This window comes from Saimiri boliviensis, chromosome X (assembly GCF_048565385.1).
Source record: "Saimiri boliviensis isolate mSaiBol1 chromosome X, mSaiBol1.pri, whole genome shotgun sequence".
Lineage (NCBI taxonomy): Eukaryota > Metazoa > Chordata > Mammalia > Primates > Cebidae > Saimiri > Saimiri boliviensis.
In genome coordinates, this window is record NC_133470.1 from 60,929,048 (window position 1) to 60,947,099 (window position 18,052).

General features: G+C 44.3%; 1 protein-coding gene across 1 annotated transcript in view; it reads left to right on the forward strand.

The window, feature by feature from the left end:
• The window catches only part of NHSL2 (NHS like 2), a 248,776-nt gene that overhangs the window by 102,775 nt on the left and 127,949 nt on the right, over positions 1-18,052 (forward strand). Inside the window, exon 2 of the mRNA XM_074391392.1 lies at positions 881-949. Within this exon, the coding sequence (XP_074247493.1) occupies positions 881-949 (69 nt within the window). The remainder of the gene's footprint in view (positions 1-880; positions 950-18,052) is intronic.

Sequence of the window (18,052 nt, forward strand, 5' to 3'; positions counted from 1 at the left end):
CCCATGGAGATACGGCTATGGGGTGTGGTAGGTTGGCTAGAAAACCCATGATAATCGTTTTCTGGAATTGTTCTGGTGTCAGGAACAGTCTAGAAACCTTTTGGGTTGGACCTTGGCCCGGAGTTTTGTGTCCCACACAAATAATAGGGTATTAGGATTATCCTGCTGCATGCAGGCCCTTCTGAAATCTTGCTGCGTAACAGAACTTTCAGTCGTACGCAATGACACACTGAGGGACAAGTTGCTGGTCTTTAGTTTGGCCTTTTGCCCTGGTCATTGCAGTGAAACAGGATTTTTCTTCATCGCCTTCAAAATCTATTCAGAATCTGACCACTGCCTACCACCTCCACTGCTATCACCCTAGTCCAAGCTATCATCATCTCTGGCCTGGATTATTGTAGTATCCCTGTCACCAGTCTGCCACAGTGATGCTGTGAAAACATAGTGTGAGCATGTCAGTGTTCTGCTCAACATCCTCCACTTGCTCCCCATCTCACTCAGATTTAAAGCCAAAATCTTTATAGTAGTCCACAAGGTCCTGCATAATCGGGTCTCCCTTGCCTCCTTGATATGATCTCCTACAAATCCCTTCGTCCACCTCTCCATTCCAGCCACATTAGCCTCCTGATCATTCTTTAAGCTTGCCAGGAACATTGTTCTTGCTTTTCTGCCTGGAATGCTTATTCTCAGTATGTCAGGAAGGATCCCTGGAGGGAGTGGTCGTGAAAACTGGGGAAGGGTTGCTGTGTGGAGAGAACCACCTGATAGGAGCTATGGTCTTGCAGAGGGATGCCACCAAGTCATGGTGACCCTGAACACAGAGAGTGGATGAATAAATATCCCAATCTCACTTTTCCTTTCTCTTCTGGTCTCTTTGCAGGTGCTTCCCATTGGTCAAATCTAACCCGAAGCCAGAGGGCAAGGGAGCCTGTTGATGCCGTCTGCACAGGTCAGCCTACCAGGGTACAAGCTGGGTGGAGAAGGGTGGAGAATATGTGGACAGACAAATGGAAAATGTCCAGAACAACTAGATATCTTTGTAGTTGGCTCCCTCACTTCCTTCACATCTCCACTGGAATGTTTGTTACCTTTTCAGTATGTTTCAGTTTGTTACCTTCTCAGTTTGTTATCTTCTCTGGCCACCATTTCTAAAATTCCAACCCCCAGCCCTCAACACCTTGTATCCTCCATCCATGCTGTTTTTTCTTCCTAGCACTTAATACTGTCTGACATGTAATTTATTTATTTCTCTTGCTCATCATTGTCTCTCCCACTAGAATCGGAGCTCCATGAGGGCAGGGACTTTGTTCTGTTCACTGCTATACTGCCTAGAACAGTAACTGGCACACAGTAGGTGTCCAGTAAATTGTGAATGGCTAAATGACTGAATGGATGTACTCTCTGGGGCCTTTCTAGTGAGTTTGCCTCAGCCAGGCACAGTTGGATGTAGGTAACCAATTGTTATTCATACCTGCTGTTCGCAATTTCCCCTAAAGAGGCTCAACTGCTGCTGTGTTTTCAGGTCAGGACGGCAAGGCCTTTGCTGCCTCCAGTATTGAAACTTGCACAACAATTTGTTGACTTGAATCTTATGGAAACCATTGCTGCATTAATTGGTATGGACTGAACTTTGTGTATTATTTGTCATCGGCCACAGTGGGTAGGTTCAGTCATGGGGGCACTGGTTCTCCCAGGTGTTTCTTCCATACCTCAAAGGTAGTCTCAATTGCTAGTGGGCCTGTTTCCAAATTAGGAGGCTCAGTAGCCACCTCTTTGAGGCTCAAGGGCAGGGGACCTGTGAGCTGGGTCCTATGGCCACAGGGTTGGTGACATAGGGTTAGATGAAGACAGGATAAGCAAAACAGTCTAGTCTGCCCCCACTCCTTTCCCAGTAATCTGTTCCTTTTTATTGCTGAGTAGTCTTCCATGGCATGGATGTACCACACACCATTTATCCATTCATCTAGTGAAGGGCATGTGAGTTGTTCCCAGTTTGGAGCTAGTATAAGTAATGCTGCTACAAACACTCACATAACAGGTTTTTATGTGGAAATAAGTTTTCAACTCTCTGGGGTAAATGCCCAAAAGTGCAATTGCTGGGTCATATGGTAATTGCATGTTTAGTTTGAAAAAAAGAAACAAAAACTGGGCCGGGCGCAGTGGCTCAGGCCTGTAATCCCAGCACTTTGGGAGGCCGAGGTGGGTGGATCACGAGGTCAAGAGATCGAGACCATCCTGGTCAACATGGTGAAACCCCGTCTCTACTAAAAATACAAAAAATTAGCTGGGCATGATGGCACGTGCCTGTAATCCCAGCTACTCAGGAGGCTGAGGCAGAAGAATTGCCTGAACCCAGGAGCTGGAGGTTGCGGTGAGCCGAGATTGCACCATTGCACTCTAGCCTGGGTAGCAAGAGCGAAACTCCATCTCAAAAAAAAAAAAAAAAATGACAAACTGCTTTCCAGAGTGGCTGTACCATTTCACATTCCCACCAGCAGTGTATGAGGATTCCAGTTTCTTGGCATCCTCATCATCATTTGGTGTTCTCACTGTTTTCCCTTTTAGCTGTTCTTCTAGGTGTGAAGTAGTATCTCATTCTGGTTTCAATTTGCCTTCCTGTAAGATTAGTGATGTTGAACATTGTTTCATGAGCTTCTTTGTCATCCATATATCTTCTTCAGTGAATTGTCTGTTTATGTCTTTAGCCCATTTTCTAGTTTAGTTGTTTGAATTTTTAACTGTTGAGTTTTGACAGTTCTTTATACATTTTAGATACCAGTCCTTTGTCAGACATATGGTTTGCAAATATTTTCTCTTGGTCTGAAGCTTTTTCTCATCCTCTTAACAGGGACTCCACAGAACAAAAGTTGCTAACTTTGATGAAGTCCAATTTGTCAATTTTCTATTTTTAGATATGTTTTGATTGTCAAGTATAAGGTCTGGCTTATATAGCTAGCTTTAGATTCCAAACACTTTCCTGTTTTTTCCTAAAAGTTGTATAATTTTACATTTAAGTTTCTGATCCATTTTGTTGATTTTTTTGGTATAAGGTGTGAGACAGGTCATATCATTTTCTGAGGCTGTCATAACAAGTAACTGTAAACTTGGTAACTTTAAATAACAGAGTGTATTCTCTCATGATTGTAGAGGCCAGAAGTCTGAACTCAAGGTGTGGGCAGGGTTGCACTCCCTGTGGAGGTTCTAGGAGAGGATGCTTCCTTGCCTAATCCCGCTTCTGCTGGCTGCCAGTACTCCTTGGCTTATGGCCATGTCACTGCAATCTCCACCTCTATCTTCACATCATCATCTCCTCTGTGTATCCATCTTATAAGGATACTTGTCATTGAATTTAGCACTCACTTGAATCCAGAATGATCTCCTCATCTTAATTATACTGCAAAAGTTCATCTTCCAAATAAGGCAACATCCCTAGGTTCTGGGAATCAGAACGTGGACATATCTTTTGGGAGGATACCATTCAGCCCACTACATAGGTCAAAGTTCATTTTTTCATCTATGTTCAGTTGCTCCAGCACCATTCAAAAGGACTGTCTTTCTTCCATTGAATTGCTTTTGTACCTTGTTGAAAATCAGTTGGGCATATTTGTGTGGGTCTATTTCTAGGTTCTCTACTCTGTTCCATTGATCTGTATGTCTGTCCCTCCACCAATACCACAGTCTTGATTATTGTAGCTACATAATACTCTTGAAATTGGATAGAGTGATTCCTCCCACTTTGTTCTCCCTTTTCAAAGTTGTTTTGGCTATTCTAGTTTCTTTGCCTTTCCACATAAATTTTGGAATAAACTTGTCTATGTCTAAAATATCCTCCTGGAATTTTGATAGAGATTCAGCTAAAACTATACATAACTTTAGGAAGAATTACCATCTTTACTATGTTAAGTCTTCTAATCCATGAATGTGGCATATTTCTTTCTCTTTTTAGGTCTTCTTTGATTTCTGTCATCAGCATTTTGTAGTTTTCAGTATATAAGCTCTATACACATCTTGTTATATTTACACTTAAGTATTTCGTTTTTAAGCAAGTGTAAACGGTATTGTATTTTTAATTTCAGCATCCATGTGTTCATTGCTAGTATATAGAAATACAATTTATTTTTGCTGCTTATCTTGCATCCTGCAACCTTGCTGAGCTCACTTATTAGTTCCAGGAATTGTTTTGTAGATTCCTTGGGATTTTCTATGTAGACTATAATGCCATCTCCAAATAGGAGCAGTTTTATTTTTTCTTTTATAATGTACATGCTTTTTTTCTTTTTTTTTTTTTGCCCTACTACACTGGTGAGAACTTCCAAAACTATGTTGAACAACAGTGGTGAGAGCAGAGATCCTTGCCTTCTTTCCAATCTGAGGGGGAAAGCATTTAGTCTTTCAAGCATTAAGTTTAATATTAGGTGTAAGTCTAATATTGCTTGATCCAGGAAAAAGAATATATATATATATATATATATATATATATATATATATATATATGGTATAAGTTTTATGTAGATGCTCTTTATCAAGTTAAGGAAGTTCCCTTCTTGTCCTATTTCTCAGAGATTTTTTAACTTATAGTAATAAGTGTTTATATCAAATGCTTTTTCTGCATTGATATGATCATGTGATTTCTCTTCTATTAGTTTGTTAACATGGCAGATGACACTGACTGTGTAAAATCAGCATAGAATTCTTTAAACATTTGTAGAATTCTCCATTGAAACCATCTGGGCCTGGAGATTTTAAAGGGAGTAGTTTTAAAATTATTCATTCCATTATTTTTAATAGTTATAGGACTATTCAAATCATCTGTTTCATATTTGGTAGATTTGGGAAGTTTATATTTTTCAAGGAATTGGTCTATTTTATCCAAGTTGTCAAAGCATGTAGCATTGTTCACACTATTCCCTTATCATCCATTTGATGTCTGAAGGGTCTGTAGTGATGTTCATTTCCTTCTTGATATGAGCAATTTGTATGTCTTGCTAGAGGTTTGTCAATCTTACTGATCTTTTCAAGGAAGCAGCTTTTTATTTCATTAATTTTCTCTATTTTTCTATTTTCTATTCCATCTATTTCTGCTGTTATTTTTATTATTTTCTTCCTTTTGCTTTCTTTGGCTTTATTTTGCTCTTCTTGTTCTAGTTACTTGAGGTAGGATCTTAAAGATTGATTTGAGACCTTTTTTCTTTTCTAGTATAAGCATTTGAGCTATAAATTTCTTTTTAAGCATTGCTTTAGTTGCATCTTACAAATTTTGCTATGTTGTATTTTCATCTTCATATGGTTCAATGTATTTGTATAAAAGATGAAATTTTAAATTTCATCTTTGACCCACGAGTTACCTAAAAGTCTGTTATTTTTCAAGTTTCAGACATTTTCTTGTTATCTTTTTGTTATTGATTTGTAATTTGGTCACAGAATACATTTTGTTTTATTTCAATTACTTTAAATTTGTCAACATTTGTTTTATCGGACAGGATATATCTAACATGTTTTGTATTCCATGGGCACTTGAAAAGGATGCATATTCTTCTGCTGTTGGATGAGGTGTTCTATAAATGTCAGATTAGATCCTGTTGTTTGAGAGTGTTGTTGAGTTCCTATATACCCTTGCTGATTTTCTGTCCAGTAGGTCTATCCCAGATGCCTGCTCAGCCTTCTCTGACTTCACCCTATTGGGTAGATTTGGGGCACCTGGATACAGCTTAGCAAGGGTGGAAAAATATGTTTTCAACCCCTCCTTTGTTGGTAGGGTTGGGAAAGGAACCACATGTTTTTCTGTGGTATTTGGCTAAAGAGTTAGTGTGTAAAATTTTCTATCTTGGTAAGAGAGCAGGCTTTTTTTTTTTTTTAATCTGCCCCGTTGATATTTTCAGGTTGCAGACTTTTTCAGCTTCAACTCTGGGATATATGAGACAAAACAAAAATCCAGGGAACTCACCACATGCTGTTCCTTGAGTCCTGAGGTCTCTTGCAGGTGTACATTCTTCTCTCCACCTCCTCTCCAGTCTTTCTGTGTTCATTTTATATATAATCCTCATGGCTTTTTGTTGTGTTTTAGAGGGAACACCAGGGAAAAGTATGTCATTCCATCTTCCCAGAAGCAGAAGTCCTAACTTATTCTTTTAAAATGTTATATAATTTTGAACAGTGTGATTTTTATCAGGATTTCTTTAACTATTCACCCATTGATGAACTTTGAGGTTGTTTCTTAATTGTGGTGGCTAACACAATCTTTCAATAAACATCCATTCAATAAACATTTGTGTACACGTGCAGGAGTTTCTTCAGGATAGATGTTAATAAATGGCGTTGCTGGATAATAGAGGATGCACATTTTCCATGTTAATGGATGTTATCCATCCTATCCATAATGGCTGTGCTCCTCCCAGCAGTGTATGAGAGTAACAGTTTTGCTCACCTTCTTGACAACTCTTGATACAGTCAGACTTTGAGTTCCAATGTGATGAGTGAAAGACGGTATCTGTTGGTTGTTTTCGTTTGCCTTTTCTTGATTGCCAGAGGCTGAACATCTTTTCAAACGTCTATTAGCCATCTGTAACTCTCCTTTTGAATTACTTGTCTGTATACTTTGCCCATATTTATTTTGAGTTGTTTATCTTTCTATTGATTTACAGAAAGCATATATTTTGATTGTTCTTTGTCTAATATATACATTGCAAACGTATTTTCCAAGTTTATTATTTGTCTTTTAACTTTACTGATGATGTCTTTTGCCAAAAAAATAATTTTTCGTGTAGATTCAAATTTGTCAATGACTCCCTCTTGGCTTTTGGATTGTGTTTGCATGTTGTTTAAAATTACTTTCTCCATACCAAAGTCACAAATATATAAATCTCTATTTTACCCATTATAGGTTTCTTTTCTTTATATTTAGTTGTTTGAGCTATGTGGAATACATGCATGTATAGTGTGAGGTAGGGATCTCACTTAATTTTTTCCAAATGGAAAGCTAGTTATTTTCAACAATATTGTTGAATAGTCCATCCTTTCACCATTAACTTATAAATGCAGCTATTATGACTTTATTAAATGTCTTTACATGAGTTGGCTTGAGAGCTCTCTGTTCTCTTTCACTCATTTGTCTACCTCTGTGCCGATACCATCCCCGTTAATTACTGTAGATTTTATAACTTGTATAATGTCATCCTTTATTTGTCCTTTTCCCCAAAAAATTGTTTTAGCTTTTCTTGTACATATTCTTTTTCACATGGATTTTAGAATCAGTTTGTTAGGTTCTAAGAAAAATTCCTCTGGAGATTTGACTGAAATAGCAATGAGTTTATAGATTAATTTAGGGAGAATAGACGTCTTTTCTCCTTTTTGCCACACAACTTTTTCTCTTTCAGAAAGACCACTGGTGCTTGCATGAAAGATGTTCAAGGGTCAAAGAACCCACATAACCTATCCTCAACACACACACACACACACACACACACACACACACATACACACACACAGACATTTGTGTCTGTGTATTTGTGAGGACCTACACTTCAGGCTTTGAGGATAAATAGTTATTATAAACAGAGGCTCTGGACACTTGCTGTGATGTTCAGTGGTACTCCCAAAGTAGAGGCAACTCTTCCTTTTCCCGATCACAAACAAACCAACCCAACAAAACTCTGGCTTGATTACATACCTTGTTATACTTCAGGGAAGGGAGGGAGGAGTGGACAAAGTAGATAAGCGGCACCTGGTAACATTAAGAGCCAGTAGGGCTGTGCTTTTTTATCAAGGAGGGCCCAGGGTGAATGGTGGAGGATGGGAAGTACCAGGAATTGGGAGTCACTTCTGTTTCACACTGGTGTCTATAGGTTGGGGTCTTGTGGAACTAGAAAACAACCCACCCCAGAAAGGTGCACTTATTCATTGTGTCCCTCTGTATAGGGGAAGATGGGCTGGGTAGCAGGGCCTATTGGGCCCGAATGTTCTGGATAGACCAAATTGTGGGTTCAGAGGAAGATATGGCGACTTTTAAGGGTCCACTGCTGACATAATACTCTCTCCAGTTCTGTGAAGATTTTGTCTTTGTGGAGTGCTGACACCTGGATACATTACCCTTCTACAGTTGAGCCATTGCTACCTGTCCAGTGATGTGACCTTGCAATGTTGCCAGCTGGCAGCAGGTGCTCTCAGCCAGTTGCACAGATCTTGATGCCTGGCCTCGGGGTGGGGCTGCCAGAGCAGCTCAAGCTTCCCGCTCAGGTGCTCCAGCAAATTGTAGGCCCAGAAAGACATTCAGTAGGGTGAGACAGCTTTGGAATTAAACTGGAGCCCTCCAGACTTTCCCCAAGGAGGAAGTAGGGGATGACTTAGGGGTTCTGTGGCATGTGCAGATGCTGTCTGGACAAGCAGCACTGCTCTTACCTGTGTTCCAGCTGACAGGAGGGACACTGCCCTCAGACATCTGCATTCTCCCCTTCAAGGTCATGGTCCTCAAGGCATGAATTGGGCCTGAGCCACCAGCATGACTCTATGGATCTAACCATTTAACAAGGCTGAAAATATTACTCAGATAGAAGGCAAAATCAATTGTAGTGAATACCTGAGAGGTACAAAGTGCTGTGTGGATTTTAATTGCCCCACATTTTGAAATCCAGTCTATAACTGAGTCCTTCCAGTTCCCAGATCTGTAATCCTTTTTTTCCTCAGTTTCTTGAGTCTAATTTAGACCCTGCTGAGGCTTCTGGGGTCTCAGGTGCTGCTCCTCCAATCTGTTTTCCTTTGATGCAGCTTTCTAACTCACAGGTCTGATCACTGCCCTCTGCTCTGTAGAATGTAAAACATCTTTACAAAATCAAGCCGAAAGCTTACCTGACTTTCTTCCTAAATGTCATTTATAGCTTTTCTTTTCTTTCTAAAATGGTAAATATTTATTACGGTGCTTGACTTTCAAGGTCCTCTATGAGGTGGTCCAACCTACCCTTCCTTCGCTTGTGTGTGGGTGAGGACCGGGGAAGCTAGGAGGACCATGGGGCTCGATGTTGTGGAAAGCACACCTTGAGCTCTGGAATCAGAGGTTACTGGTTAATAGGCCCTTACCTGCTTCTTATCTGCTTGACCCCGGTCCTCGCCTCACCTTTCCCTTGCCCAGTTTCTCCCTTGTTAAGGTGGTGTGATAAAAACGATCCCTAACCCGGGTTAGAGGTGGTGAAGACTCAATGCGACAAGTGGCAGTGAACGGGCTTCTAGCGCCAGAAGCTTCCACGATGCCCGGGTGCCGGCAGGGCGAGGGCACGGGCCGGGGAAGCAAGGGCTGCCACGCCGTTACCGTCGGGGAGCCGGTCCCCAACGGTGCTTTTTGTGCGCGGAGCAGCGTCACCAGGCGCGTGCAGAGGCGGCGAGCCTGCGAAGGCGGCCGGTGCGGGCGCAGCCGGCGTGATGAGTCACTGTCCCGCAGCACCTCCGGAACAGGACGCTGCTTGGAAGCAGCCCGGCCCCCGCCTGCGCTCTTCCCCCGCCCCTCCGAGCGGCGGCGCCAGCAAGATGCCCGGCAGAGGGCGCTGCAGTGCAGATGCGGAGCCCCGGGCTCGCGCCGCTCCAGCTGCCAAAGACAGGCGCTACCTTTGGCGAGGGAAAGATCGGGGCCCAGGGGTGGGGTGCGTGAGGAATGAATGTTTCTGCACTGTTAGAGATGGCTCTGTTTTTGGTCCAGAAACGAAATGTATTTCAAGATTATTAGACGCTGTGCAGAGTGAAGAGGCCGACAGGGCCCCTACTGGAGAGTGCCCAGTCTTAATCTCCCCAAACTTTTAAGCAGGGATGTCCTGTCCTGTCCGAGGCTGGTGTCGTCCTCACTCTCACCAGAGACGGTCCATGATAGGATAAGTCTCCCCTTTCCAAAATGAATCTGCCTAAGGAACCCAGTCTTTGATCTCCTCTGTGACCTCTCTCACCTGAGGTGATGGAGGTTACAAAGATTGGAGCTGTCTGCAGTGGAGCACAGGAGAAAGTGCTCAAGCTACCGGGTGACCAGGGTTTCAGTGCCAGCTCCATCACGAAATTGCTGTGTGACCTTTGTCATCTCATTATTCATTCATTCAGAAAACACTCACTGGGTCAACAAGGCACTCACAGCGAGAGGAAGAGGAGGAGGCCAAGCCTGCGGAGACAATTACCCTGACCATAAAACAGCTTATGGCAGGCACAGAGACCCCACACGTAGGTGATCCGTAAACACTGGCTGAATGAACAAATGAGCTGATTTAGTAGCCACACACTAGGGCAGAGATTTTTGGTCACTCATGCATTCCGAGTACATACAACAGTGCCTGACACACAGTGGGTGCTCAGTAATTTGTCGAATGAATAACAGAGGAATGCATTGAGTGTTCTGTGAACACAGCAGAGGCCACCTAACCCACAAGATTCTGTGCTTTTTGAGCCAAGTCTTGAAGGAAGAGTTGGCATTAGCTAGGCAGACAAGGGCCAGATGGAGGATGATACAGGCAAAGAACAGCCTATGCAAAAGTAAAGTCCTAAGAGTTCTACCCTCTCTGGGCCTCAGTCCCTCCTGTAAGAAAGAAAGGTTAGGGCTGGCTCTGTAATTTCTTACATTTTTTTTAGATCTAAGGTTCTTGGATTCAAGAAATGAATCCAGTTACCCTGCTCAGATCCAGACCAGTGCTGAGCAGTCCAAGAGACTGAGGTTTTAACTTTTGACTCAGCCCATCTGCAGAATAAAGGCTTAGTGATCTTAGGCACCCCTTCTCTGTCTGCTTCCTCTGTCTTTCACCTTAGAAATCTCCCCCAAATACCATCCCCATAGGATAAATGAGCTGCAGCACAAAAGTTAGCACTTATTTGTATTCTGCTATGATTTTTCTTTGTATTATTTTTTGAAATAGTCTTCGTTATTTACATATTTTATACTAACTCACGTTAATTGTGAAAAAAAAACAGGAGAGTACGAAGAAGAACATAAAAACTATCCACTACCTGACATAGTTCTTGATTTTTTAATGCCTTCATTAAAATACACACACACACTTGAGCTCACACAGCAGCACTGGCACAGATCACTGTGAGTCTTAGATTCTCAGTGAAAGCATGAGCTGAGGACAGTTCTCTCTTTCTCTCCATTAGTTTGCCTCTGATGGGAAGTGATGTTGGCTGGGACCCCAAAACTCAGACTCTTTAACCAGCTGCAGATCATCAGGCTAAATCCTCAAAGAACATACTGCTCAGAGGACATTTCATTCTGAGACAGCTCTGGATGTAAATCAGTATGTGGCCTCTTCCTCCTTCCTGTAGTTGGGCTAGAGTTAGGCTAGATTATGTGGGGGCCACTAGCCCCGCTTTGCTGCAGACCAGACACAGTGCTGAGCACCTTTCCAGGGAGGGCAAGGGAGTGCCTGGGGACTTACTGCTCCACCTGTCTGAGAGAAGCCCCCAAAAGAAACCCACAACCCTAGCTGATTTGGTTTCCCTTGGCCCCTGCCATTTAAAGGTCCATCCCCAACATGATGGCTCCTTTTTTTGTCCTGGTTCCTTGCTATGCAATGTGTAACCCATGGACCAGTGACATAGAAAACAAGATCTCTAGATGATGGTTTGTATGTTGACATTGAGAAGCAAAGTGCAGATTCTGTTTCAGAAGGTCTGGAGTGGAACCTGAAATTCTTCATTTAACTCCCAGGTAATGGTGATATAGCTGGTCCACAGACCACACTTTGAGTAGCAAAGATCTAGATTCCTCTTTTGCCCTTGTCTTCTCTGAAAGTGAAAGGGCAGGGGAGGCTCCCTAGAGGTGAGAGTATGTACACACACACACACACACACACACACACACACACACGCACACACGCACACGCACACACACAAATAATGAGGACTATGTCCTGGGTGTTCAGTGGATGCTTGCTCTGTCAATGCAGAAAGCTGAAGGGTGAGAAGACTGAAAGCTGTGTTCCCACCTCTCCAACCACTTGCTCATTTCAGTGATGATAGCATCAGTTTCTCAGTCACCAAATGGAATTGGTTCCTTAGACATTTTTGCCCTGGCTCTGCCTCTATTCTTGTTGCTTCTATTCTCAGATACTTCTCATCTATCCCCTGCCTTCTTGTCTCTGGTCCCCTTCCACTCTAGTTCACTGCCTGTCACCCAATTCTTCTTGCCCAAGTCCAACTTAAAATCATTGGACATGTGGGCTCCAAGGGAGAGTGAGTGGGTGGAGAAAGAGAGATTCTCCTCAAGGCCCAGGTGGGCTTTCAAACTTCCCTTACTCTGAATCTATACTGGCCTGCGAGGAGTAGCATTATTATTCCCCAGGAAACAGGCTCAGAGACATCGAGTGACTTGTCCAAGGTCACACAATGAGGAAGTCAGAGTTTAGATACAAATCCACATCTCTCTAGTTTCAAAGCCTGGGCTCTCCACGGTATGATCCCTTCATCTTACTCAGGGGGAAGATGAAGATTAGGTGACTTAAGGTCATTCAGGGAGTCAGGGATGGGATTGAGACTGCAAACTCCCTTCTTCTGACACTAAATTTTCATTTGGTAGCTCTTCTGCTCAGAAGCCTACAGAGAAACCCTCCTGCCTATAGAGTTGAAATTTCTGAGCCTGACAGCCAACGCTGTCATGGTGCCCCTGACTCAGCTTGGCTTCTCCTTCTTCCTCAGCACTTTACTTGGCATGTGGAGGTGCTAGACCATCTCTCTTTTCCTTACCTGCCAGTCGGGTTTTTCCATGAATCCTGTTCCTCCCTCGCCTCAGTCATGCCTTAGAATTCCCCTACCACTGTACCTCTGCACTCTTGGGTATTTTCTAGACCTCAAACACCAGGGTACTCTACCTGCCTCTCAGAATCTTTCTCATGCTTCCAGAGCATGGATTCTCACCCCTCCCTCCAGGAAGCTCCCCCCGCCGACCCACCCTGCACACCCCAGGTCCCTGCTTGGCCTGAAAGGGAAGTCAAATATGGCTGCCTGGTTCTCCATTCACTATTTCTATTACTTTCTAGATCTTATCCTCACAAGTGAACCCTAAGCTCTTGGAGGGCAGGACTGTCTGTGTGTTATTCTTTTCTTTGTCATTTGCAATACCAGCATTTTCTTTTATTCTTTCACTTATTTCTTAAAGACTGAATATTCGTTCTCTGCCAGGCCTGATACTAGGTGTTGGGGCAGCAGAAGGGAGACAAATACGGTCTAGTATATTCTAGTAGATTCAAGGCAACAGGGAAGTCCAATGACATAAGATTGGCAAATTGACTTTGGGCCCAGGCCAGTAGAAATATGTGTGAAAATGGTTGGGGAACAGGCAGGGCCTGCCTATGCCTAGAATAGATAAGGAGGAAAATCAGGCTGGCGGATGCTGGAGGCCTGCTTCAAGAGCTATGGGGAGAAATGTGAGAAGGAGATAGAGCATTGTCTGCTTTTTCCAAAACGAGTGCCTAGAAGGGGAAGTGGCAATTATGGTCCTGATGAAAACAATATCTCCAGTTGTTACCTCAAACAATAGGATCTAGGGGTGTGATTCTCAGAGGCGGGTGATGTAATGGGAATAGCACTAAACTAAGCTTTCTAGCCCTCAAATTCCATGACCCTGTGTCCTGAGTTTTGGTTTCAGCTCCACCTCTTGTTCACTATCAGACTTGGCCAGCTCCATTCCCCTGGCTTACCCTCAGTTTCATCCTCTCTGACATGGCAGGATGTGGAGTGGGGTGGTGAGTCAGGACCTTGGACTCAGGGACTGCAAGCTTCCTCCAAGCTCTTGACATTTTTGGCATGCAACAGGAAAAGAAGCACAGATTAGGAAGGTTCTACTGGAGGTCGAGACTGAAGGCAGGGAGGCTGGTGGGGAGGCCAAGGCAGCAATGCCAGTGGGAGTAGAGTGGGAGAGAGCCTGAGCAAAGGCAGGGGGTGGCAGATTGGTGACATATTTAGGAGGAAATGGAACCGACAGGAACTGTCAACTGACCAGATGGTAGGGATGAAGGAGGAGGAACCAAAGAAGATAGAGATTTGGCTGTGCCCTCGGAGGCCTGAGGGAGAGGAATCTTGGGTCCCAGGCCTAACACTGCCAACAAACTTCCATGTGGCCTTAGGGTCTCTTTCTGTGTCTCAGTTGTCACATCTGCACAGTAAAGGGATGGCTCTGATGCTCCCTAAGCCCCTCCCTGACCCCTAACAACTGTAACTAATTAGGGAGCACTGTGAGTTTCCAAATTAGTCTTTAGCTTGTTAGAAGTTTGTAGGAAAATTCCGGACTCTTACATGGGAAGCTGGGGTCTCTGGTAGAGCTTATAAATATAGTGGCTTGGTGGGGAGGTAAGGACAGTGATTGAGGTCACAAGTGGCACTACCAGGAGAGCCCCTGGGGACTCTCCTCTGAGTTGAAGCCCAAGAGTGGTCAGTCCTTAAAAACGGGCTTACTTTTTGACCTGAGAAGACCTGGCCTTGGCAGTATTTTAAAGGAGATATTTAAAGATCCCAGATCCCAAAAGAATACAAATGGCACAGTATTCTGCATGGTGTTGGAGCCATTTTTGCTGGTTCATTACCTCATTTCATCCTCACAGAAACCCCCATTTCACAGATGAGGACAGGCACAGAGAGGCTGAGTGGGTGGTCTTGATCACATAGCTAAAGAACAAAGGAACAGGCAAAGCTATTTCTAGGGCAGCAAGCCACAGTGCCATTAGCAGTATCTGTAACTGTCACAATCACAGCTATTTTCATACCACATTACGGTTGTTGCAGGTATCTCAAAAAATCATCTATGCTCATCACCACTTCAAAATGATAGTAGTCATTAGATCCACTGCTTGATTGTTTTGTATTGAATGTGTTAATCAAGAAGCACATAGGACTATATTGTAAATTGCATCTCAATATACAGTAATCAGTTTCCTTTATAATCCCAAGTAACTTATCTAATACATTGAAAAGCGGTTTTTGAAACATGCAATAAATTATTATTAACTATAGTTGCCTTTGTTGTGCAATAGGACACCATTCTAATGTGGAGACAAAGCTGAGCATTGTGGCCTCAGAAGGAAACAGGCCTGTGTGCTGCTCTTTGGGGACAACAGGGAAGGAGGGAAAAACTCAGGGATCATGCCCTGCTCTGCAGACAGGGTGAAAAAGAACAGAAGCCCAGGCATGAGGCGGAGGGAGGTGGGCAGCTTTCAGCTTTAGGAAGGAGTGGGAGCTGGAGCCTGCAATAAGAAAGAGCTATGGGGAAGGTACCACAGCCAGAGGTTGCCCCAGGCCCTGCCAGGACAATGCCTAAGTGGTTTTCCTGCAGAAGGAAATGGGAAATATGGAGGTAAGGGGGAGATAAGGATGTACTCATGGTCTCTTTCTGCACCCTCAAATAGCAGATCCTGATAAGTTGTTAAAACCTTGTAAGAAACATGGAAGACAGTCTGTTCCACCTCCTCCCTTGGCACACATACAAAATGACTCCCCATCTCTCATAAGATTATATCCGGATTCCACCATCACCCAACCCAGCAGAAAGTTTCACCTCTGATCTCTGTAAATATCTGCCAGCCAGAGCAGTACAGCATGCCAGGGTCAGACACCAGTTCTCCAAGTGTGCTGCCTTTTGCTGTAAGAGGAGACGTTAGCAACCTGGGAGCTGGGCAGGGCTGGAACGATGGTCTTTTCAATGTGTGAAGAAGGGAAATCCTGTTTGAGAGAAGAAGAAAGTGGCTGGCCCCTGGTGCCACAAGGAGTAGCAGAAGAGCCAGGACTCCTTGTCCAGTGCTCCCTTCCCTACACACGCTGAAACTTCAGCTTTGGTCCCTAATCTGCCAGTGTCAGGAAACTGGCCCACTTCCCACTACAGTCCTGTGGCTGTGACAGGGTCTCTCACGATATCCAGCAGAGATCTTGAGTCAGCTGTTCTGAAGAAACTTCCAGTAAGGCTCCGGCTTGGAGTCTGGATCAGGAGTTGAGGCATGGGGCATTTTGAATTTTGTGCTTATGTTGCCTTCCTCCCATCTTTTGCTCCTGGATATCTTTTGGCCAGGTGGGATTTTCCTTACTCCCCACCTCCAAAGTGGAGACTATGTCTTTAAGAAAGGACGAGTCAGAGCCACAGGGATCAGTTTCAAGCAGCCCTCAGAAGGCAAATCTGGATTGAGTTTAGGAAGAAAAAAGAAGGGGTTAGCTTTGGTCCTGCCTCTTTTCCTTTCTCTCATTTGCTCGTCTCTCCTCCGGCCTTCGTCTGGAAATTTGGTGAACTTGGCCAGGAAGTTCCAGAGTGCAGGGCCTTCCCTAGCAGCCTTGTCCTCTCACCTGGTCCCTCCTTCGGCTCCTGAGCACACAGTTTGGAGGACAGCTGGACAAGTGGCCGGAATGAATAGGTACGTGGTCTGGACATTTTAACCTTCACCCTGTCAGGGAAGTCCGGGGAGTGTCCAACACAGACCCTGTGAGAGGTAGAAGGGAACTCCCAAGACTTCTGAGAACCTTGGTAACTGAGACAGGAAGGAGATGGGTGGGCTTTGGTGTTGGTGACTCCTCTAGGGGTTCTGTTTTCAGGGTTAGAAAGAGGGTTGGTCGGTGCAGCCTGGCCTACCTCCATCCTTCTGAGTTGCCTACCAAGCCCATGATGGGTGGGTGTTTGGGAGTGTGAGGTGTTGAGTTTGCTGCTGCTGCCGCTAGAGGAATTAAGGCCAGAAGGGTATTAGGAGCCCTATGAGAAAAGCAGACGGCAACATGTCCAGCCCCAGCCATCTGCTACTCTGGTGGTGTGGAACCACTCAGCTAAGGTGAATGGGATTCAGTCTGCTCCAGCTGCACGTACAGTGGGCTAGGAGCCACTCAAAGTCTTCTTGGGCTTGTTTTCAACTTTGTTGGATGACTACAAGCAAGGCTTTTAGTTTTTAAGGACTTCAGTTTGCACTTCAGAGAAAATGACTTAATGCTACTTAGCTGAAAGGGGGAAGCACAAAGGAAGAGGTAGAGAAGGCAAAAATGGTTTTTGATAGATTCAAGGAGAGCTTGAGATTTCTGTGAGCTCAAGGATGTTTTCCCCCTATACTTCAGGATCAATTCATTCATTTATTTGTGTATTTCCTCAGCAAACATCTGTAAAATGCCTATTGGTGCCCATCATTAGTGTCAGAGAACCAGCAATCCAGTATGGCAGCAGGTCCTTCCACCTGACCTCCTTCCCGAGATCTCTACTCTTCCCTTTCCCTCACCCGCCAGCTGATTGGAGACTAGCTTCTCATGTACTGAGGTGACATAGTAAGGTCATGATAGTGCTGACATTGTTGGCACTAGAGTGGGTACATCTCACTTGACAACACTCTCTCTTGAAAGAGATTTGGGCCTGGGTCCCAAACATTACCTCAGCCACTGGGAAGGATTTTGAAGGTCAGGAAACAACAGGGATCCATAAGTTCAGCCTAGCCTCTCCCTGACAGAAGGGTGGCCCAGGCCTTTTTTGGACATTGTGGGTAGAGCTGGGCCCCTGTTTGGGTCCTCAGCGTCATATGTGGACCAAGCATTGTTTGGATTTGCCAAGAGCATCTAAGGACTCTGGTCTTTGTAATTTAAGCAAGTTGTCATAACTTGGGCAGGAGGCATGCTGGGATCTCAGCCACCTGGCTGTTGGGGAAGGGATAGGGTTAGCCTAATGCATACAGAGGAAGGACAGTGAGACAGACCAATGCCAATGACTGTTCACTCTGCTCTCACCCTGCTCAGGCAGAAATGGGAGTGGCACAACCAATGGGCAAGCTTCATGACTTCAGCTCAGAGGGCTGAATTGGCCTGCTGAAAGCTGCCGCCACCCTACTTAAAAACAAATCCTCATAGCCCAGCTACCACTGCACTCAGTGTTTGCAGTTGAACTGGACTTATCTAAGGGGTTATTTGTGAGCCTGGAAAAGGGATGGGGAATAGGCCATGATGTCATGAGGCTATGACAGGAACACTTTGCTAACTTATCCTTTTCCACCCTTCCAATCCCACTGTGGCTGCTCCTGCCTCCTCAGGAAGGGATGCCACCAAGCTCAACTGCCCATTCCTGCAGGTAGGCCTGCTGCTCTCTCACATGCTC